The 25115-nt window shown below is 39.6% G+C and overlaps 1 protein-coding gene across 1 annotated transcript in view; it reads right to left on the bottom strand.

Annotated features, from left to right (window-relative positions):
• Positions 1–3596: 3596 nt before the first annotated feature.
• LOC124115276 (WSC domain-containing protein 2-like) overlaps positions 3597–25115 on the bottom strand; it is a 93534-nt gene continuing 72015 nt past the window's right edge. Inside the window, exons 3-4 of the mRNA XM_048384997.1 lie at positions 10918–11145; positions 3597–3985 (exon numbers count right to left, since the gene is read on the bottom strand). Coding sequence (XP_048240954.1) covers positions 3597–3985; positions 10918–11145 — 617 coding nt within the window. The remainder of the gene's footprint in view (positions 3986–10917; positions 11146–25115) is intronic.

Here is a 25115-nt window from a genome sequence, read left to right as displayed (position 1 = left end):
GTAACAGGTATCAGTGACGTGCTATATCTCATGTTCGAGCTCAACGGTCCTAGCCAGCCGCAACATTCAAAAGTCGCCATCAGCCACGTTCTGTTCACACAAGCAGTGCACGACTTATAGAAAACACCATATGAAGTTTTTTTCGAAAATGAAATTAAAAGGCATTGGACTGCTTTGGCATATATTTGTGATGTGGTCAATTTAAAGGACTTTATTATTTAAGATGTTTCCACCTATCTGAAAAAGGGGCTCACTTGATTCCATTGCGAAAAATATCTGTACAAAAATAAAAAGGACATTAAGGAAACACGAAATAATTTCCTTTCAAGGTATCATGTAGCATTTACACATTCCAAAGAAATATGTTCATCGCTTGGTGCCATTCCAGTATATCTACGTTACATACATGTATAAGTTACGGAAAAGTAACTGAACATTCGTTACAAATATTGTACGCGTTAGCTAAGTTCGCATAACAAAGGTCCAGTTTCGCATGTGTTATCGAACTTAAGATACACCATCAAGTAACAAAATACTGCATTATCAAATTCAAAATTTAAAATTTACAGCCTGTAAGTTATAATAAATCAACAAATAAATGAAAATGAATACAACACAAATGGTCTGCATGGAAATGCAATGCAGAAGAATCGTAATACATGTATATGTGAATGTTTAACTTGATAGAATGTGTGCTGACTCTGAACTGGCGACATGCTCATGATGTCGACCACCGGTTTGTCTGGCCAAACTCGATTATTAAAAGACCGCTGTGATATGGCTGGAATAGTGTTAGTTGAGGTGAAAAACAGGCAACAACACTCACTCACTTAATCCGTCATTAAACATGTCAGCTAAAGCCTTTCTTCACAATTGGTAGTTATACTTGCTTTCATGGTCGGTATCGTGAAGGTACGGCTCATGGCCAAGAGGGCGTTTCCAGAGCGCCGAGCTGCTGTTACAACGTCGTTGATTGGAGGAGATGAGGGCGTTGATGGGCAGGAGAGTGGGATGTCGGCGATGGCTTGTGTTGTTTCTTTCTTATTTTTCATTGAACCTTATATTTATTATCTAGTTTTCATTTCTTTTTGTTCTTTCTTCTTGGGAATCTTCCCCAAGCTCCTCACAGCGATAGCCCGTTCGCTGAGCTCTCTGCACTATCGCTGCCACGAGTCAAAACTCCCAACTGTGATATGTGGTCACAACCATGCTTGGAGTTGAACTCGCAACCTACGGACTGTTATGCTTACAAACAAGCGATGACGCCAAATACTCTTATCCTAACTAAAAAATGTTCAATTTGAATTTCTATTTCATTTTAACTATCGTGTAATTGGTATGCTAGTATGTAAGGGGGGATTTGAGTGATTTTCTGTTTGTCTGCAATTTCGAACCAATCAGATCAAACAAAAAGTTAAATTCATCTGGGAAATATGGTCAGTGGTAAACCTTTTAAAAAATAACTGCATTGGCATTTCCAAAGACATAAACAAAAGTATGAACGTTACTACACTTTGGGTTAGAGTGCACGTTTCAAGATTCTTTTAATGGCCGCGCCCACAGTGGTAGCAGCGATGTTACCGAGAGTGAAACGAAGATGTCACGCGCTGGGAACGAGCTAGGCATCTGGCCTCAGACCACAGTTATCCCCCCTAAGTTTTACCATGAACCGGAAGGAAAATAGGAGAATATAGTACCCTGTTGAAATGGGCTGTTCAGCCTGTGGCAATTTTTTTGGAGTGACTTGTGATAGCTTAAATGAAAGATAAGACATTGTAGTTTGATGTCAATTTTTTGTTAGCCCCAATCTGTGAAGGTATTGATTCCAGCTTCCCATGATTTGACCCCAAGTTGAAGGCCGCTGTGTGTGTTTCGGCTCGAAACTTCTGGTGAGCATTGTTGACAGTGGTTACTGCGAAAGCAAGGTGGTGGATGCTGGACGTAACTTTGCGTTTTAAGTGACAAGTGGCAGGTTGGTCAGCATGCAACAGGAGAACAGCCTACGACTGATAATAATTATGGTGGGCTGTCATGTCACTGTAGATAGCAAAGACGGAAATTAATTGTGGTCTGAGGCCATCTTCCCGAGGCAAGGGAGTTAACTGACTATGTCTCCACTTCTAAAGTCAGTTAACTCCCTTGCCTCGGGAAGATGGGCTTAGGGGTGGGGTGTCCCCAACCGAGCTTCTGATGGCTATTTCGATCACCCACATTGAATAAGGTTGAATATAGTTGTTTTATGCAGCAGTCAGCAATAATGTAGACACTTATCATGACAGCATGTTTATATTATCGAATCTTAGCCAGACAAACCAGTGGAAATGACCTCGTCATTAAAATACAACGACACACATATTATTCTGAGTGTGTGTGAGTATGGTTTTACGCCGCTTTTAGCTTTCAGCAATATCACGGCGGGGGACACCAGAAATGGGCTTCACACATTGTACCCATGTCGGGAATTGAACCCGGGTCTTCGGCGTGACGAGCAAACGCTTTAGCCACTAGGCTACCCGACTGCCCCTATTATTCTGAGTGAGTGAGTGAGTTAATATTTAAAGTCACATCGGCAGTATTTCAGCCATATCGTGACTTTATTATTCTGAAGGCATCACTATGAAGCCAACCAACTAGTTCAGTCGGCTCCTGTGATCTTGAAAACAGTTTAGCCCATGAATAAGAATGAGTGAGTGAGTTGAGTGATTTATCATGAGTGAGCAATATGGCGGCGAGTGAGTGAGTGAGTGAGAGTGAGTGAGTGAGTGAGTGAGTGAGTGAGTGAGTGAGTGAGTGAGTGACAGGCATCACAAAGAAGCCAACCAACTAATTCAGTCGGCTCTTGTGATCTGGGAAACAGTTTAGCCCATGAATAAGATTGAGTGAGTGAGTTGAGTGATTTATCATGAGTGAGCAATATGGCGGCGTAGAGACACCAGAACTAAGGCTGCAAACATTGTACCCATAAGGGGCATCGAACCAGGGCCAGCGTGACCAGCGAACACTTTAACCACTAGGTAGGCTTTCCCCACATACACACATGATTGAGTGAGTGAGTGGGTGGGTGGATGGTTATCATGAGTTAGTGAGGTGTTTACGCCGCTTTTTCCAGCAATATCGCGGCGAAGAGACACCAGAAATGGGCATCAAACATTGTACCCATGTGAGGAATCGAACCCGGGTCTCCAGCGAGACGAATGAAGGCTCTTACCACAAGCAAAGCTTTTTTTCCACACACACACACACAAACACACACACACACACACACACACACACACACACACACACACACTGACGGCGCAGGTCATTTCTTATCAAGATGATAATTAAGTTCCATTGTTAATAAACATAATCCACCCGAAAGAAATCTTTGAATCCATTTTAGCAGCAGGAAGAGAATCAGTTAGCTGTTGACAGGAAGGATCATAACCGGGGCGAAACTGGGATTTGTAACAACGATCAGTGGATCGAGGCAATGTCAAGTGAAACACCTCTTGGAAAATGTCAGTCCACTTGGCCTGTAATGCCACCCCAATGCCTCAATCATTGTGCGGCATTCGAAAATAAATGATAAGAACATTCTAAATGCTGTTCTGTGTTTAACTTTTATTATTCTTGACTTTTTCTGGCGTTATGTACATTTTCCAATTTTCCATAGGTGATGTCATATTTACAAATCTTTTCGAAAACATACCCTCAATTTGGGATATGAGGCCATTTATTGTCTTTCTCTGATCGTTATTGTAGAAGAAGGTGAGTGACACGCTTGTTGAATTTCTATGAAAGTTCCCCTCCGAGTTCCGTAAAGCACACTGTGGCTTTCCTTCAACGCCTGCCTTCTTCAAGAATGAGGACAGCCTGTTGAGCTCGCGTGTTAAGTTGGATTTCAGTGCGTCAAAGAAAACTGGAAGGACATCCCTATGATGCAACCATGAAGTGAAGAAGGACCGGTAATCACCTATTGACATTTCTATATAGGTTTTCCAGTCTGAAACCAGAAGACATAATCATAGATGGAATACAGTGTTTATGTATGACAGATTTGATAACACTAGCTATTGGAGTTGCTATAAAGCTTTTCAAATATATAAAATTCACCCGCCCGAAGCATCAGTTTGTAAGCATATTATCAAAATAATTGTGCCTATCGGTTGATTATTCTTTTTTTGCAATATGATTTTCACAAGACAAAACAGCAACAATAGCTAGTTGATGGATTATAGAGATTATTAGCTGATTGGGGTTAAAGTAGTTCCTGTTAGGTGACTTCAGTTCAGTAGTTTATTGGATCAGTTTATAGGTGAGATACAACTATCCAGTATGTGATAAACTTGCTTTTCAACGCAAGTTGCAACTCTCAAATAATGCGACAAACTATGTATTTATATATATGTATATAGCATGAGATATACACTCCCCACCTTCTGTTGTAACAGATGTATATAGCATGAGATATACACTCCCCACGTACTGTTATAACATATGTATATGACATGAGATATACACTCCCCACCTACTGTTGTAACAGATGTATATAACATGAGATACACACTCCCTATGTACTTTTGTAACAGAAGTATGTGACATGAGATATACCCTCCCCACCTACTGTTGTAACCGATGTATATAACATGAGATATACACTTCCCTTGTACTATGGCAACAGAAGGATGTGACATGAGATATACACTCCCCATCTACTGTTGTAACAGATGTATATAGCATGAGATATACACTCCCCTTGTTCTATGGTAACAGATGTATATAGCATGAGATATACACTCCCCTTGTTCTATGGTAACAGCTGTATATAGCATGAGATATACACTCCCCATCTACTGTTGTAACATATGTAAATAACATGAGATATACACTCCCCTTGTACTATGGTAACAGCTGTATATAGCATGAGATATACACTCCCCTTGTTCTATGGTAACAGCTGTATATAGCATGAGATATGCACTCCCCACCTACTGTTATAACATATGTATATAACATGAGATATACACTCCCCTTGTACGATGGTAACAGCTGTATATAGCATGAGATATGCACTCCCCACCTACTGTTATAACAGATGTATATAGCATGAGATATGCACTCCCCACCTACTGTTGTAACAGATGTATATAACATGAGATATACACTCCCCTTGTACTATGGTGACAGAAGGATGTGACATAAGATATACACTCCCCATCTACTGTTGTAACAGATGTATATAACATGAGATATGCACTCCCCACCTACTGTTGTAACAGATGTAAATAACAGGATATTTAAACACCCCATTTAATGTTGTAACAGATGTAATTAACATGAGTTATTCCCTCCCCATCTTCCGTTGTAACAAATGTATGAGATATACACTCCCAACCCATCGTTGTGACAGATAAGACGAGATATACAATCCTCACCTACTGTTGTGACTGATGTATGTAACATGACATATATACTCCAGACCTACTCTTTTAACTGTTGCATATAACATGATATATGCACTCCCACCGACAGTTGTAACAGATGTAGATAATATGAGATATACACTCCCCATCTACAGTTGTAACTGATGTATATAACATGAGATATACCCTCTGGACCTACTCTTTTAACTGATGTATATGAGATATACACTACCCACCAACTGTTATAACAGATGTATGTAACATGGGATATACAATCCAAACCTATCTTTGTTACAGATGTACATACCACGAGATATACACAACCAACTTCTGTTGTGACAGATGTATATAACATGAGATATACCCTCTGGACCTACTCTTTTAACTGATGTATATAACATGAGATATAAACACTCACCTACTGTTGTAACTGATGTATATAACATGATATTTATTAAACATGAGATATACACTCACACCAAAGGTTGTAACCGATGTATGTGACATGAAATATACCCTCTAGACCTACTCTTTTAACAGATGTTAATAACATCAGATATACACTACCCGACTACTGTTGTGACAGATGTATGTAACATGAGATATACCCTCTGGACCTACTCTTTTAACTGATGTATATAACATCAGATACACACTACCCATCTACTGTTGTGACAGATGTATATAACATTAGATATACACTACCCATCTACTGTTGTGACAGATGTATGTAACATGAGATATACCCCCTGGACCTATTCTTTTTACTGATGTGTATAACATGAGATATACACACTCACTTACTGTTGTAACTGATGTATATAAAGTGAGATATACACTAACACCAACGGTTGTAACCGATGTATGTAACATGAAACATGGCCTCTAGACCTACTCTTTTAACGAATGTAAACATCATGAGATATACACACACACCAACTGTTGTAACATATGTATATAACATGAGAAATACTCACCCAACCTACCCTTGTAACTGATCTATATAACATAAGATATACACTCCCCACCTAATGTTGTAAAAGATGTATATAACATGTGATATACACTCACAATCTACCTTCGTTACTGATGTATATAACATGAGAAATACTCACCCAACCTACCCTTGTAACTGATCTATATAACATAAGATATACACTCCCCACCTAATGTTGTAAAAGATGTATATAACATGTGATATACAATCACAATCTACCTTCGTTACTGATGTATATAACATGATATATACCCTCCCCATTCTACCCTTGTTACTGATGTATATAACATGATATATACCCTCCCCATTCTACCCTTGTTACTGATGTATATAACATGATATATACCCTCCCTATTCTACCCTTGTTACTGATGTATATAACATGTATATATCCCCCATTTGTCGTTGCAAATGGAAGCAGCTTCGATGCAGGAGGACAATGACAGAGAGACGCATACCGCCTTCATGGCAACTGCTAACGGGAGACACATCACTTATATCTGATGCATGCAGTACAAAGTCACGGCAGATGTATAGTGTGTCTGAAGCATACAGCTTAATGTCACGGGAGATGTATAATGTGTCTCAAGCATTCCAAACAAAGTCACGGGAAATGTATAATGTGTGTAAAGCATACAGCATAAAGTCACGGTAGATGTATAATGTGTGTAAAGCATACAGCATAAAGTCACGGGAGATGTATAGTGTGTCTCAAGCATACAGCATAAAGTCACGGGAGATGTATAATGTGTCTCAAGCATACAGCATAAAGTCACGGGAGATGTATAGTGTGTCTCAAGCATACAGCATAAAGTCACGGGAGATCTATAATATGTGTCTGAAGCATACAGCATAAAGTCACGGGAGATGTATAATGTGTCTCAAGCATACAGCATAAAGTCACGGGAGATGTATAATGTGTCTCAAGCATACAGCATAAAGTCACGGGAGATGTATAATGTGTCTCAAGCATACAGCATAAAGTCACGGGAGATGTATAGTGTGTCTCAAGCATACAGCATAAAGTCACGGGAGATGTATAGTGTGTCTGAAGCATACAGCATAAAGTCACGGGAGATGTATAGTGTGTCTCAAGCATACAGCATAAAGTCACGGGAGATGTATAATGTGTCTCAAGCATACAGCATAAAGTCACGGGAGATGTATAATGTGTCTCAAGCATACAGCATAAAGTCACGGGAGATGTATAGTGTGTCTGAAGCATACAGCATAAAGTCACGGTAGATGTATAATGTGTCTCAAACATACAGCATAAAGTCACGGGAGATGTATAATGTGTCTCAAGCATACAGCATAAAGTCACGGGAGATGTATAGTGTGTCTGAAGCATACAGCATAAAGTCACGGGAGATGTATAATGTGTGTAAAGCATACAGCATAAAGTCACGGGAGATGTATAATGTGTGTAAAGCATACAGCATAAAGACACGGGAGATGTATAATGTGTGTAAAGCATACAGCATAAAGTCACGGGAGATGTATAATGTGTGTAAAGCATACAGTATAAAGTCACGGGAGATGTATAATGTGTGTAAAGCATACAGCATAAAGACACGGTAGATGTATAATGTGTGTAAAGCATACAGCATAAAGTCACGGGAGATGTAGAATGTGTGTCTGAAGGATACAGTACAAAGTCACGGGAGATCTATAATATGTGTCTGAAGCATACCGTACAAAGTCACGGGAGATGTATAATGTGTGTAAAGCATACAGCATAAAGACACGGTAGATGTATAATGTGTGTAAAGCATACAGCATAAAGTCACGGGAGATGTATAATGTGTGTAAAGCATACAGCATAAAGTCACGGGAGATGTATAATGTGTGTAAAGCATACAGTATAAAGTCACGGGAGATGTATAATGTGTGTAAAGCATACAGCATAAAGACACGGTAGATGTATAATGTGTGTAAAGCATACAGCATAAAGTCACGGGAGATGTATAATGTGTGTAAAGCATACAGCATAAAGACACGGGAGATGTATAATGTGTGTAAAGCATACAGCTTAATGTCACGGGAGATGTATAATGTGTCTCAAGCATACAGCATAAAGTCACGGGAGATGTATAATGTGTGTAAAGCATACAGCATAAAGTCACGGGAGATGTATAATGTGTGTAAAGCATACAGCATAAAGTCACGGGAGATGTAGAATGTGTGTCTGAAGGATACAGTACAAAGTCACGGGAGATCTATAATATGTGTCTGAAGCATACCGTACAAAGTCACGGGAGATCTATAATATGTGTCTGAAGCATACCGTACAAAGTCACGGGAGATCTATCATATGTGTCTGAAGCATACCGTACAAAGTCACGGGAGATCTATAATATGTGTCTGAAGCATACAGTACAAAGTCACGGGAGATCTATAATATGTGTCTGAAGCATACCGTACAAAGTCACGGGAGATCTATAATATGTGTCTGAAGCATACCGTACAAAGTCACGGGAGATCTATAATATGTGTCTGAAGCATACAGTACAAAGTCACGGGAGATCTATAATATGTGTCTGAAGCATACAGTACAAAGTCACGGGAGATCTATAATATGTGTCTGAAGCATACCGTACAAAGTCACGGGAGATGTATAATGTGTGTAAAGCATACAGCATAAAGTCACGGTAGATGTATAATGTGTGTAAAGCATACAGTATAAAGTCACGGGAGATGTATAATGTGTGTAAAGCATACCGTACAAAGTCACGGGAGATGTATAATGTGTGTAAAGCATACAGCATAAAGTCACGGCAGATGTATAATGTGTGTAAAGCATACAGCATAAAGTCACGGTAGATGTATAATGTGTGTAAAGCATACAGTATAAAGTCACGGTAGATGTATAATGTGTGTAAAGCATACAGCATAAAGTCACGGGAGATGTATAATGTGTGTAAAGCATACAGCATAAAGTCACGGCAGATGTATAGTGTGTCTGAAGCATACAGTACAAAGTCACGGGAGATGTATAATGTGTGTAAAGCATACAGCATAAAGTCACGGGAGATGTATAATGTGTGTAAAGCATACAGTACAAAGTCACGGGAGATCTATAATATGTGTCTAAAGCATACCGTACAAAGTCACGGGAGATCTATAATATGTGTCTGAAGCATACAGTACAAAGTCACGGGAGATCTATAATATGTGTCTGAAGCATACAGTACAAAGTCACGGGAGATCTATAATATGTGTCTGAAGGATACAGCATAAAGTCACGGGAGATGTAGAATGTGTGTCTGAAGGATACAGTACAAAGTCACGGGAGATCTATAATATGTGTCTGAAGCATACAGCATAAAGTCACGGGAGATCTATAATATGTGTCTGAAGCATACAGCATAAAGTCACGGGAGATCTATAATATGTGTCTGAAGCATACAGTACAAAGTCACGGTAGATGTATAATGTGTGTAAAGCATACAGCATAAAGTCACGGGAGATGTAGAATGTGTGTCTGAAGCATACAGTACAAAGTCACGTGAGATCTATAATATGTGTCTGAAGCATACAGTACAAAGTCACGGGAGATGTAGAATGTGTGTCTGAAGCATACAGTACAAAGTCACGGGAGATCTATAATCTGCGTCTGAAGCATACAGTACAAAGTCACGGGAGATGTAGAATGTGTGTCTGAAGCATACAGTACAAAGTCACGGGAGATCTATAATCTGCGTCTGAAGCATACAGTACAAAGTCACGGGAGATGTATACAGGCAGAAGTTTATTTGATATTTTAGGCCATATGACCTATAGTACAGAAGTGGTTTGTTTGTATCAACATTGTACAGTCACGTGTAGGTAATAAGAAGTTTACATATAATATTAACGTCTAATTTCAAAATTCTTCTCCAGGAATATTGACAGATATGATATTGTATTAGCATTGCGGGAGTTCAACAAATTTTTCATCAGTTATTCACCTTTGTACATAGTTTAAATCATAGGGAGGTATCTACTTCTAAGAAACTGACAATATTTACAAGTGAGAAGTACATGAAACTCATCCTCAAATTAGCCCTTCACAATAACGGCATGAACTACTTTCTTTATCTTGTACATTTTTCTTTCTGAGATTATTAACATAAAAATTATGGTGGTTGGTTGGTTGGTTAGTTGGTTGGTTGGTTTGTTGTTTAACGCCGCACTCTGCAATATTCCGGCTATATGACGGCGGTCTGTAAATAATCGAGTCTGGACCAGAAAATCCAGTGATTGTCATCATGGACATCGATCCACGCAAATGGAATTGATGACATGCATCAACCAAGTCAGCGAGCCTGACCACCCGATCCCGTTAGTCGCCTTTGACGACAAGCATAGTCGCCTTTGACGGCAAGCATGGGTTGCTGAAGACCTATTCTACCCCGGATCTCCACGGGTCGAAGCGTAACCTGGGTACGGCACCTACAGAACAATGGAAACCCCATGTAATCTGTGTGAGTGTAATTTAAGTCACTTAAAGCAGGCATTCATATTTGTACTTACCTTTGAAGTGATCGAGGTTTCCTTGCCCAGTGTGCCCAGAATGTTGACGGGCGAACTCAGCAAGAAACGCCCCATACGGGTTCCGGATGATTAAAATAGCTCGCTTGTAGATGGTAGAGACTGACGCATGTGTCTTTATCGCAACCACTGTGCCGTCTTTTCGACCTTCGCCAGGGAAGCCATTCTCCATCAACTTTTTATCCTTGTAGATTGATCCGGTTAAGATTCCTGAAACGAGTTTTTTTTTAGACAATGATACTTGCTGAAGTTTAAATGATCCAATACTAAGGATGTGCGATCCCACCACATATTGCAGTCATTATGAAGAAGGGAGTGCATCAACTGTTCCATGACATTGTATTAGTAGTAGTTGTTATTGGTAGCAGGAGCATGGATTGAGGTCGGACTGTGGTCATAGGTGTTTGTGCCCACCTTAACGACAGGATTTTATTGTTAACCTACAAATCGCTCACGTAATTTATTCAGAAACAAAATAAAAAGTATTACATTTTTATCAGTGATATAACATCCAATCACAGAGTTGATATAAACTGCCGTTAGAGAGAGTTCACTGTCATAACAAAATCAGATAATCATAAAGTGTAGTAAAAAACAATAGTGTGCTTATAAAACATGAAAATCCAATGCTGCCCTTTCCATGTAACCTTACATTAGATTTTGGCCTGGCATTCTAGAAAGACAAAATGTATCTTCTTGGTTCAACTCTGTACTTCTCAGATCTTGGCTGCTATCATCATGTGTGGGATATTCAATTAAAAATTCTTCAGTAAATCAACAATGACCAAGAAGAAAAATATGATGAGAAGACTTATGGAATGTACATGTCACTACATGTACATGTTCTGCCACTATTCTAAACTTGATTCAAACATCACATTATGGTAATATTTTGGACAGGTTCTAAATTTTGTTGGAGACAATCCTTGTATTTCTAAACCAGAGTATGCTTTAAAGACAAGATAGTTTATTGATGACATTTCCTTTTTTTCTTTATCCTGTTGTCAAGCAAGGATGAAGTAAGACGGTAACATGCAGGCTTATTTACATGTACATTTAATAACGATTTAAACAAAAAACAGCATGAGGCTATATACCATAGGGATTAACAAAAACAACAAAAGATATTGATACAGTTACACCCAAGAGAAGACATCAGTAAACGGCTAAGGATAACGACCGCCTCCGTGGTCTAGTGGTAGAGCGTCCGCCCGGAGAGCGGAAGGTCCAGGGTTCGATCCCCGGCCGCGTCATACCAAAAGACGTTAAAAGATGGTACTTGTTGTTACCCTGTCTGGCGCTCGGCATTAAGGGGCTAAAACAAGGACCGGTCGGCTCGGAGTCAGTATACTGTGTCTGAGTGGGGTATTCGTGTTAAACTGCGGCATGGTATCTCAGTGAGCTAGCACTATAAATCGGCATCAGTCCGGACTAGTACAAGCAGCCACACAAACACACACACGTACATGCACGTCGCTATATAAGTGCAATAATCTTGGACGCGACGTTAAACCCCATTTCACCTCACCTCACCTAAGGATAATGGTTGATTACTGCAAGACGGCAACTGTACCGGGTACAACTATACTTTCAGACTTTTCAAATGTGATGTGAATGTGAGCCACTATGTGAAATGCGTGAAGCGAAGGGATTATCGAAGTGTTTTATCTAAGTTTAGGTGTGGTAACCTCCATCTATTAGTCGAAACAGGCCGCTACTCCAAGCCACCTATTCCTTTAAATGATAGAATATGTAAATTTTATGCAGAAAAAAATAATTATGTTATTATGGATGAATCACACTTTTTAATAGATTGTTTTGTATACAGTGACCTGAGATATCAACTACTACACAAGGCAGCTGAATTAAATCAGGACTTTTATTATTTTAATAGCATTCAGCAATTATCTTATTTGATGCAAGAAGTGATTTTACAGCCGCTTTTAGCAATCACATTATACAGCATGTATAGAAGGAGAGTGCATCTCTTCGAGTCTTAACATTGTATATAAAAATTTTATTTTGTGTTTTATATTTATTTTGTTATATGTTTTAAATGCTTTTAGAGTGTCTCATAAGCCCGATAGGCTGGATATTGTACTTTTAATGGCAACTTGCTTTTGTTTAAAATGTGTTTTATGTACAATATGTGACACTTAAATAAACATTTCTTCTTCTTCTTCGTCTTCTTCTTCTTCTACTATACCGCGCTGATAGGATTAATTATAGAGACCTGCAGTGTTCTGTTGTTATATAAATTCATTGTTGGCAGATGGGATGAGGGATCTTTGATCTCTGTTGATTTTGGGACTTGTGTCGGTGGACATTTCCACATATTTTGAGATTATATATAAACTCATTGCGATAACTCAGTATTCATATGATGAAAAAGTACATGCACATCCCAGAAACGTCTTTACAAAATTTAACGCAGAAGTTGTTTGCTCTTAATGTATGTTGATAAACATACACTGACGACCAGTTTCACCAAGATTAGCTCTGTTAACTGCAAATGTACCCACTTCTTGAAAACATAGTCACACATCAATAATGGAAAAGATGGTAGAAACAGTAGTGGAATGAATATATCTGTTATCACACAATGATTGAGAAAACATCAATTGCCTTACTTACTCTCACAGCAAGAGTGTTACATGGTTAGGACCATATAAGTCTTGGGGAGAACGAAACTGCAATATATGAATCGACAATTAACATTTTTTACCTTCGCATTTTTCAAAGTCTATGATTCAGACAAAGACAATTTTCGTTAATTTTGACTTATCCACATTTACACGTATCCCCCCTTGAAAGAATACCGTATTCGACGTAATAAGCGCACAGCGCTCTCAAAGTTTGAAATAGGGGGTTCTTATTAGAATATTATTTTAGTGGAAAAAAAACAAAGGTAAATTTCGTGGTTAATGCTGACAGCCTGAAATGTTTATGTACGACAGATATATTTTTCCAGTATTTAATTGCCCATAATTTATGGCTGCTTCCTTAATTTAGAGAACATGAACATGCGAAAAGGGGGAAGGGGGTTAAATAGAGTTTTTGTGAGGTCAGTAAGTCATATTTAGGGGGTTTAGTAGCGTTGCTGGTGTCACTTGATTGTTGCAGTTTAGTGTGGATTGGAGTGTTGTTCTGTGTGTCTTGTAGTGTATGCATTGGACAAGTGCATTTTCTGTGGTTTCTTTTTGAGTGCAGTGTGGGCATGCGCCTGAAACGAATTCTATCTGTTTGCCTGTTTTTGTTAGTTCATTAGAGCTTTTTAATATATGATTAATTAATTTCGGGGTGGTTTTTAGTGTTTTTGTTTTTTAGGGCCTGGAGTCCACTGAGGGAGTCCACTTTGAGGATGAGGATGTTTTGGTGGGTTTTTATTTGTGGGTTGTGAAGGGCTGTGGCAAGGCCAATGTGTTCGGCCGTAAAGATTGATTGATTATTTGGGAGCCTGTAAGATATTGTTTGTTTTAGAGGTGAGGTTTTAGAGAGTTGTGGACGCCAAAGCCGGTGTGTTTGAGGACGGATCAGAGGATCCGTCTGTGTAAATGTGGCACCAATTTGGCCATTTGTCGTGGATGTGTGCTAATGAACTGTTTTGGGCGATGTTTTGATCCGTTTGTTTGTTTAGCGTGGAGGCGAGTGTGTTGTCTATTTTAGGGGTTTGGATTTTTGTAGTTTAAATGTTGGAAGGTTTGGTGTTTTGTCTGAAATTATTTAGTTTGTGTTCATTTAGGTAGGTTGCTATTCTTGTGATATGTGGGTCAGTTGTGGGTTTTTGCGGGCCAGCGCTTGGTATTTTGGGCTTATGTTATTTTTAAGAATGTTTTGGATGAGAGGGTTTGATTGGGCGGCCGCCCAGAAGTTTATAGATAATTGTTCCCTACGTAATTCTAATGGGATTTCTCCTGTTAGAGCCTGCAGTGAAGTGCTAGAAGTGCCTTGTTGGGTGCGGGTGATTATTTTTAGTGCTTGGTAGTGGATTGAGTTTAATTTATTGTTTAGTGAATTGTTTAGGGTGTTGTAAATGACGCTACCGTAGTCTAGTTTAGATCGGATAAGAGCTGTGTATAAGGAAAGTAGGGTGTTCTTTAAGGCTCCCCAGTTGGATCCCGTGAGGCATCTGAGTGTGTTTAGGTACTTTCTGCATTTGGTTCCGAGGTTTTTTATGTGAGCATCCCAAGTGAGATGCTCATCAAAGATTTGTCCTAGGAATATAGTTTGTTTTTGGAATTTGATGGTATTATTGTTAAGTAGTAGTTTTAGAGAGGCGGATTGCATATTTTTATGTTTAAAGACTATACCTGTTTGTTTTTTTCGGAGTTTAGTGAGAAGCCCCATTTGTCTGTCCAATGTTGGACTTTATTCAGTGATTTTTGTAGAATATTTTGCGCTAATTTAATGCTTTTTGTGCGGATCCAGAGGGCTCCGTCACCTGCGAATTTGGATGTGTTTACTGTAGGGGATAGTCCCTCGAACAGGTCGTTTATCATTATGTTGAAGAGAGTGGGGATTAGGATGCTGCCCTGGGGTGTGCCGTTTTCTAGGAGACACTGGTCCAATAGAGTTTGGTCTATACCCACAGCTATTTTGCGGTTAGTTACGTCTTGGATGTAATTTATTATTTGTCCTTTGAGTCCTATAACTTTGCATAGGTTTGAGGTTAAGGAGATGGGTCTGTAAGAGTTGGCCTGGTCAGCCGGTTTATTCGGTTTGGGGATTGTAATGACCAGAGCTTGACGACAGTCAAGACTACGTGAGAGGCGTAATGGCGGATTGTCAAAGTCAGCCTATCTGTATTGATCAACATGATGCAGCCCCTCTGTCAAGTCAAATCAAAAAGAGACCTTGCACCGGGGATGACGATACTGCATGTAAGCGTATTCGAAATAACACTAATGAATCGCTTAATGTAAATGCAAAACTTGCAGAACCAAATGAACAGACAGGGATCATGCTGGCCTCCATAGAAGATATGAAAACAACTTTCAACAACAAGATCGAAGAACAAGAGGATTACATGGTGGGTTTGAAAATGAAATAGACAATGTAAAGTAAGATTTATTACGTAGAATCTGCAAACTAGGAGATCGCATATGCCAAATGAGGAAAGCCTACCATATCATCATACAGCTGACAAGGACAAAATAGTGCTTCTCAACGTTCACGAGACGAACGGCGAAAACGTGTCAAACAAGGTCATTTCTGTGATCAGAGACGGTCTAAAACTTCACAAAATTAACATGGTTAAAGTTACGAGGCTAAAATCCAAAACTGGCAAGCCTGGGGCAATCTTCTAGAAAATCTAGACCAAAAGAAGAGCATTTTCGAAAAGAAGAAATTGCTTAAAAGTACAAGGAACTTTAAAAATGTGTACATTGCACCCAACCAAACAAGAAGTGAGCAACGTGAAATTCAAAATTTGAGAACATTTTAAATGCTGTGGGACGAGGTAAATTGGAGCTGAAAGGAAACCGGGTTGTGTCTAGTGACAAGGTCATTACAAGCAATCACAACGACATCCGTCATGGAAGCATCCGTGCAAGAGGCGAAAGGCATGACTCATCAGAGAACCGCTACACGACGTCAAGAAGACATGACTTCGGCACGGAGAGCGGTAATAGCGGTCAAGACTCGTCACGTGTTGAGTGACGTTTAAGCCAACCAAGGTCACAGCGCAGAAGATAGGTGAAGACAGGGTTTTGGAATGTCAACGGGTGGAACACTAACATAAACTCAGATAATCATTCATTCCGTGTTGCTTGTATAGAAGATGGTAAATATGATATTGATGGACAAAGCGAAACCCATTTAAGAAGAGATGAAGCCCCTGGATAAAAGTGGATGGGACATAACAGGACCAGGGTAAACCTCAGGCGGGGTAGGTTTCTTGATAAAGGATTGTGTTTTAATTGAATATGTTCTTGATGTTTTAGATAGGAACATTGAGGATATTCTATGGATATCCCTAGTTTATGTGTATGCTACCGCCCCCCCCCCCTCCCCCTCCCCCCCCTCCCCCTCCCCCCCTTCCCCCCCCCCCCCCCCCCCCCCCCCCCCCCCTGAAAACAGACATGTTGATGTTAATGCCTTTTTTTATACATTTATGTTTAATATTCATGAATTTCAAAAGCAGGGTAGTGTTTCTGTGTGTGGCGACTTATGTGATTATATTGAGGGAGTGCACGATTTATCAGATAGAGGTGTTGTTCATAAGAGAGTTACGCCCCTTGTCATGTCAAGACGTGTGTTGATGCGCTCTGTCAAAAAATCACCTTAATGTCGTATTATGGCCGAAATTGACAGAATTGAAGTTGAAATAAGCGTTTGACATAATACCAGGGACCGAAGTAAGACAAGAAATGGTGTCGATCGACGTCTATAGAGCAAGAATTTGACTTTTCACTCAACCAAAAGGCACCCGGCACGTAACACTTGACAAACATGGCGAGTATTCACCGACTGTCGTTGGGTCTGATATACATTTCAGAATCGTTGTATGCGCAGCTGTGTTTATCTTGCATATTGGTTTTAGCTATGCTGTTTTGAACGCATGTGAAAATGTTGATATTTATTCATATTTACCAAAAGAGCATGTTTGTGACCTTGTTTTCACCAGTGACGTCACATCATTCAAAACTGAATGGCCAGCTTGGCCATCTCAATCTTCACGTGCTCCAGTCGCTTGCCTTTTAGGTGGTAATCCACTGCCCGCTGAGGTAATAACACATAGAATCTTGTGTGCAAACGACATCGAAATGAATCCCGGACCACTTACCTTAGCAGAAGTCAAAGATACCATTTTGAAGGAAATCCAGTGCGTGAAATGTGATCTCGGAAGTCAGATAACCACACTATCAAATGAGGTTTGAGATCTGAGCACCAGATTTCATAACATTGAATCAAAGATGACCAAACTCCAGAGTGACATGGAAACTGTACAACACAACCAGAGCATAATGTACGAGGACGTTGGTTTGATCTCCGGTAAGATGGAAAACGTGGAAGAGAAATTAGCACAGTTCGACGGCGAGATCGACAAGCTAGAGGCATTTAGCAGGCGTGACAACGTTATCCTCTATAACGTGACAGAGGAAACAGGGGAGACGCACACTGATTGCAAGGTCAAGGTACTAGACATCTTGAACAGCAATGTTCAGACCAAGACATGGGTTAGTGATGACGTCATCCGTGCACATCGACTCGGCGCCCAACGTGAGGATACCTCTAAACCAAGACCGCTAATTGCTAAATTACGGCTGTCTGATGACAAGTTTGAAGTATTGAAAGCTCGACCAACACTCAAGAATATCGGTTATGGAGTCTCAAGTGACTTAACTGTCCGCCAACGCGAACAACTTAAAGCCGTGAAAGATAGAGGACTGATTGGATATTTAAAAGTGGTAAGCTGTTAACTAAACCACGAAATGATGAACGTAACCATGACACACACAAATCTGAGAGCTCCAAACGACACTTGAGGAGTACCTCAAAGCGTGGTGGCTACCATAAGAGATAACAATCCGGCCAGGGCCAGTATTCGACACAGAATGGAAATAACACCGGTAACGATTAACATTTGTCATTGTTGTCCGGGAACATTTGTGGCCTTCGTAAAATGTTTGATGATTGTGACTTTATTGCCTACCTCCAATCATTTGATATTGTGTGTCTCTTGGAGACATTTATATCAGATTTCGCAGACTTAAACTGGTTACCTGGTTACCAAATGTATTTTGCCCCAGCAGTTAAAACATCATTGTCAGGTAGATGTTCTGGTGGTGTGTGTCTCTGCGTTAGGCAAGATGTTGTGAACATGTGCATTCACCTTAGCACCGACATAGAAAATTTCATATGTTTAAAATTTCCAAAATCTGTGTTTAATTTGAAATGTGATTTAATGTTGTTGTGTACATATGTCCCTCCGGCAGGTTCAACATTTTACAAAGGGAGAACTGATTCAGGTTGCCTTATTGATAAAGTGGAAGCTTTTATATTGGAGCATTGGTCTGATTTCACTTCTTCACATGTGCTACTCTGTGGTGATTTTAATGCCCGCACAGGCAACGAAAATAATCCCATTTCTGAGGAAAGTGATGACTTTGGACATGATGATGTATACATTGATGTTGACAATGCCCCTGTTGAACAACGTGTATCGCACGATGGTACTATCAATAGATTCGGACGCATTTTATTGAATCTATGCTTTGTACTTCGTATGTTTATACTAAATGGGAGAGTTTATGGTGATAGTGCAGGCGAGTTTACTTTTGTAGGAGATACTGGTTCGAGTGTTGTTGATTATTTTATTGCATCTGCTGATTTTTTCCAGTATGTAGATATGTTAAATGTTGGTGATCGATCAGATTCAGACCATTTCCCTCTTGAGTTATCCTGCAGGTTTCCTTGTAGCAATCGTGCCATACATAGTTTAGACTGTGAGGATGATGTCTCTATGAACAGTACATTTTCATGGAACGAATCGAAGAAAAGCATTTTTATCACAGCACTTAGATGGTCCTTGCATATTCATGAAAATTCCTTGATGGATAAAATTGAAGCTAATGTAGAGGAGGGGATTACATATTTGGTACAGTATGTTCTAGACTCGTCGTCCTGTATGAGGAAACAGATCAAATATGGTGAACATAAACACGATAAACCAAAGTTGAATATAGCATGTAGGGCAGCAAGATCTGAATCAAGGAAGGCTCTCAGAAGGTATAGGTGTTGTCGCAGTGAATACAACCGACAACGCTACTGTAAACTGAGAAATGTGTATAAAAACTTTTGTAGAAAGTTCAAATATGATCTTAATTTGTCACGGCTAGTCCGACTAAACAGCACTTTACACAGTCCGAAATTATTTTGGAATACTATACGTTCTCTTCAGAGACATCCTACCCCCAAAGGATCTATATCCCAAACAGAATGGTTACATCATTTCAAGAAGTTATTCTCAAAAGATGATTCGATATATTATACTATGCCTTTTCTGGTTAAATGTTTCAATCGGATTTTTGATACAGGTATTTTTCCTTCTATCTGGTCAAAATCTATTATTATTCCGTTATTCAAGAATGGAAACCTAAAAAATCCTGACAATTATCGGGGTATATCTCTCACGAGTATCCTTAGTAAAGCATTTACATCTATCATCAATAATAGATTAACACAGTGGTCAAATATGAGAGATTTGATCCCTGAAACACAAGCGGGATTTAGAAAGGACTATTCGACTTTTGACCACATATTTACTTTGTATGCAGTCATTGAGAAATATTTATCGTACAGGAAATGTAAGTTGTATGTGGCCTTTGTTGATTTTAAAAAGGCATTTGATTCTGTAAATAGAGCTTATTTGTGGAGGTGTTTGAAAAATAAGGGTTTAGGAGGCAAAATGCTTGTCATTATTAAATCAATGTATGCAAATGTAAAATCATGTGTTCGCTGTGGTGATATTAAGAGTGACTCTTTTGATTGTCCGATAGGTTTACGTCAAGGATGTGTTTTAAGTCCTATACTTTTCTCATTTTTTATAAATGAGTTATATGTTGATATCATACAGTCTGGTAGACATGGCGTCCAGCTCTCCCCTGATGTAATAGAACTTTTCATGCTACTTTTTGCAGATGATGTGATTTTGATGTCTAGTACTATTATTGGTCTACAGTAGCAGCTTAACATACTTTCGGAATATGCAGATAAATGGAAACTTAGTGTTAATCTTGATAAAACAAATATTGTTATATTTCGTAGAGGTGGTCGAGTGGCCACAAGAGATAAATGGTTGAATACAAATACCTTGGCATATTGTTTACCCATACACTGAATCTGAATAAGTCAGTAATTAATCTCACAAACAGAGCAAAGAAAGCTCTGTTACAAGTCTACTTTGTTATGTTTAAGCTCGGAGTTATTTCACCAAAAATGTATTTTAAATTATTTGATTCTCAAATACAACCTATTTTACTATACGGGTCTGAGATATGGGGTTGTAAAGAGTTCTATACAATTGAAAAGGTTCATCTCCTCGCTTGTAAAAAGTTTTTGAATGTTGGTATGTCAACACCAAGTAATATGGTTTATAGAGAATGCGGGAGATTCCCATTGTACATTGGATCTTACACTCGTTGTTTGAAGTATTGGTGTAAAATAATATTAATGCCTGAACACCGTTTACCCAAGAAAGCCTACAACATGCTTGTACACCTCGACAATCTTGGAAAGAACACATGGGCTTCGTGTATTCGTACATTGCTTTTTACATATGGCTTTGGTTTCATTTGGCTGTCCCAGACAATTGGTAATGCAAATGCTTTCATTAAGTACTTTCGCATGCGTGCCATTGACATGTTTCATCAGAAATGGCATTCAGATATTTATGAAAGTTCAAGATATGATACTTATCGCCAATTCAAGTCATTGCTTGAACCAGAATCCTATTTATCAAATTTATGGTACAGGAATTCTCGTAACACGCTTATTCGTTTTAGACTTGGCCTGAATGATCTAAAAATTAACACAGGGAGATTTTCATCTATTAAGAAATCGATACGATTATGCCCATTTTGTGACATTGTTGTCGAAGATGAATACCATTTCATGTTTATTTGCCCTATATACGAAAATCTAAGAGACAAGTACTTACCGCAGTGGTCTCTATCTCATTTTAATGCTAAAAGATTGTCTTCATTACTGTCTTGCAAGGATCTTATAACACAACATCAACTGGCTTTGTACATACATAAATAATTTTATTGCATCTTCAGTATAATACTAAAATTCAATTATCAACTGCCGGTTTCATTTTATAGGGAAAGGGAGGTTACTCTAGATCTGTCTGATTCACGTGCAGTTGTCACGTGTTAATCCTTTCCGCTCACGTTGCGCTATAGACAGCAACAACAATTTTTGCTCGCTCTGCACAAGACGTATTCTCTCAAGAGTAACCGCCTTCCAGCTCGCTATGCCACGCAAAAAGGATGTTTCAAGATCCGTAGGGTCGACAGGCAGGGCGTTTGTTAAGTCTAGAGGGGCTGGAAGGAAGAGGAAAGTTGTTCAGCGAGCGGACAGCGAGGTAGCGACGTCGGCCAAGCAGACAAGGATTGCGCCCGCCAGTTTCGTCTCAACTACAGGTGAGTTATCCCCCTTAGTTGTTGATTCGTGTAGCAGGTCTGACGGCAGCATAAATATTACAAGTGGTAGGTCTAGTAATACTGATAGTAGTACAGCTACAGTTAGATTCCAACCAGTAGGCGATATGCCTATTGAGCTTCATAGCAGCGACAGCGGTACGCTTGCTATGGCAACCGGCATAAGTCAGTCACAGGGGCTTGGCGTGCATGATTTCTCACAGTTTATTGCTCCTCAGCCTATCGTTCTATCCCAAGATAACTTAGGTTCCAATATACCTCAAAATATCAAGGAGAAAATTTGGAAAAAATGAGTATGTGGAATTAGGGATCTTAACTAAAGGGCTAAGACAGGAGACCTATGACAACAAACCAGTAGGAATCATGGGCCTCAATGCACAAGGGGGTATTGAGGTTATAAGGCGCAATTATCCCAGAATCATCACAATCGAGGAATGGACAGATGCATTCTTGATATTTGTCAGCATTTATCTGGAGAAATTTGGGGATAAAACACAGCACATGCTCAAATACATGAATATTGTACGCATGGCAGCTACAAGGATGAAGGGTTATGGTTGGCGTTCCTATGACCAGCAGTTTCGACTTCGCCATGCTCACAATCCTCACGAACCATGGTCTGTCATCAATAATGAACTCTGGCTTATGTTTGCAACCCCATCATCAAGTGTTAGTATCAATCCAATGAATCCATACTACGGGCAAGGTCAAAGCCAAGGCCAAGATGTTAAGCCAAACATGCGGGCAAAACGCCGGCTTCCATGCTATGACTTCAATCTGACGAAATGAAGCCGCAGTGTGTGCAGATATGCACATGTGTGTACCAGTTGCAGTAAAGCCTCACCCTTCCCGCCTTTGTAAGAATATGTCAAAGTTGGCACATGTAAACTCCCCAAATGGAAAAGCAACCTAGTTTTGCCTGATAAAGGTAAATCACCTGTCAATCTGGAACATTTATCAGCTTTGTTAAAAAATTACCCCGACAGAGACACGGCTGAATACCTATGGGGGGGGGGGGGGGGGTTTGTTTTTGTTTTAGTTTGAATTATACAGGTCCAAGGGAATCATGTTATTCCCATAACTTGAAATCATGTACAGAACTACCAGAAGTAGTCAGGCAGAAATTACAGAAAGAAATTACATCAGGTAGGATGGCAGGACGGCAGGACCATTTAGTTTCCCACCACTTCCAAAATTAAGGGTGTCGCCAATTGGGCTTGTCCCAAAGAAAGAGCCAGGAGAATATCGGTTAATTCACCATTTGTCATACCCAGAGGGTACATCAGTCAATGATTATATTGATGATGAGTATGCCTCAGTTTCTTACACAAGTTTTGACGAAGCAGTGGACCTAGTCCACCAATTTGGCAAAGGGGTAATGTTAGCAAAAGCAGACATTAAAAGTGCATTTCGATTATGTCCAATCAATAAGCAAGATTTTGATCTCCTAGGTATATATTTTCAGGATAACTATTATATAGATATGTGCCTCCCAATGGGGTGCCGCACCAGCTGTGCAGTTTTTGAAAAAGTAGCAAGTTTTATACACTGGGCTACTCAATGCAGGTTGAAACAAGGGGCATTACTTCACTATTTGGATGACTTTCTTTTTGGTAGCTCACCTAACCCTAATCATTGCCAAGACGCACTTGACACCTTTTTGTTGCTATGTCAGAAGTTGGGAGTTCCTATTGCTAGTGAGAAGACAGTACTTCCATGTACTGGTTTGACATTCCTTGGAATTGAAATTGATACAGTAACAATGGAATTGAGAATACCGACAGACAAAATCAATCAATGTAAAAACTTACTTCACGGGTTGGCAGATCGTAATAAAGTGAAATTGAGGGAAATGCAGTCACTTATAGGTTTGTTAAACTTTATCTGCCGAGCAATCCCCATGGGACGCCCATTTTCAAGACGATTTATAGATTCAACAAGAAATATAAAGAGAGCATATCATCATATCAGGCTGACAAGAGGGATGAAGGAAGACATTAATACATGGCTGGAATTTTTAAGCTGTCACAATGGTATTACAGTGTTCTCAGACCAATACTGGATGTCAAGTGACACTCTACAGTTATTTACAGATAGTGCGGGTGGAGAGCATTGTGGATTTGGTTTGTACTTCAAAGGCAGGTGGGCAGCTGGATTATGGCCCAGGGAATGGAGACTCCAAGGTTACACTTCCGACATCACATTCATGGAGTTTTTCCCAATATTTATGGCAGTTCATATTTGGGGGGAACATCTCACAAACAAGAAAGTGATATTTAATTCTGATAACCAGGCAGTAGTTCATATACTGAATAGGTTAACATCGTCATCACCGAGAGTAATGGTTTTAGTCCGTTTGTTTACTCTCAAATGCTTGAAGCTTAACATAATCATGAAATCTCAATATATTCCAGGGTGCTACAACAGCATAGCAGATTCTTTATCCCAATTTCAGTTGCAGCAGTTTCGGATTATAGCACCCCAGGCTCGTCCGCAGCCAACCCCAATACCAGATTCTCTATGGCAGATATGGAAGACGAAGCTAACAGGCTATTAAGTATGTCAGTATCTCAAAACACCAATAAGGCATACAGGTATGCGTTGCATGGATTTCAACAGTTTCGTTTCAGCAATAACCTAGATCAGACCTGGCCGGGTCCAGTTTCGCAGATTGCTCATTACATAGCCAACCCATCATTGGAGGGTAAGTCTCCAGCAACAGCTTATCAACATATCTCAGCTATCAGTAGATATCATAAATTAGCCTTATTATCAGACCCTACAGAGAATTTTGTCATCAAGAAGTTGTTACAAGGAATAAGAAGAGATGCTCAGAAGCCAGATACAAGAGCTCCTATCACCTTACCATTGTTAAAACAGTTAACGGAAGCCTTGCGATCTGTTTCAAAGTCGGTGTACGAGGCTATTCTGTTTCAGAGTATGTTCTCCTTGGCATTCTTTGGATTCTTGCGTGTAGGTGAACTAGTGAGTAACAGAGGCCCAGCGTATCAGGGA

This window comes from Haliotis rufescens, unplaced genomic scaffold (assembly GCF_023055435.1).
Source record: "Haliotis rufescens isolate VD_foot unplaced genomic scaffold, xgHalRufe1.0.p SCAF_53, whole genome shotgun sequence".
Classification (NCBI taxonomy): domain Eukaryota; kingdom Metazoa; phylum Mollusca; class Gastropoda; order Lepetellida; family Haliotidae; genus Haliotis; species Haliotis rufescens.
Note: the sequence above shows the minus strand (reverse complement) of the source record. Positions and strands in the feature narration are given on the sequence as shown.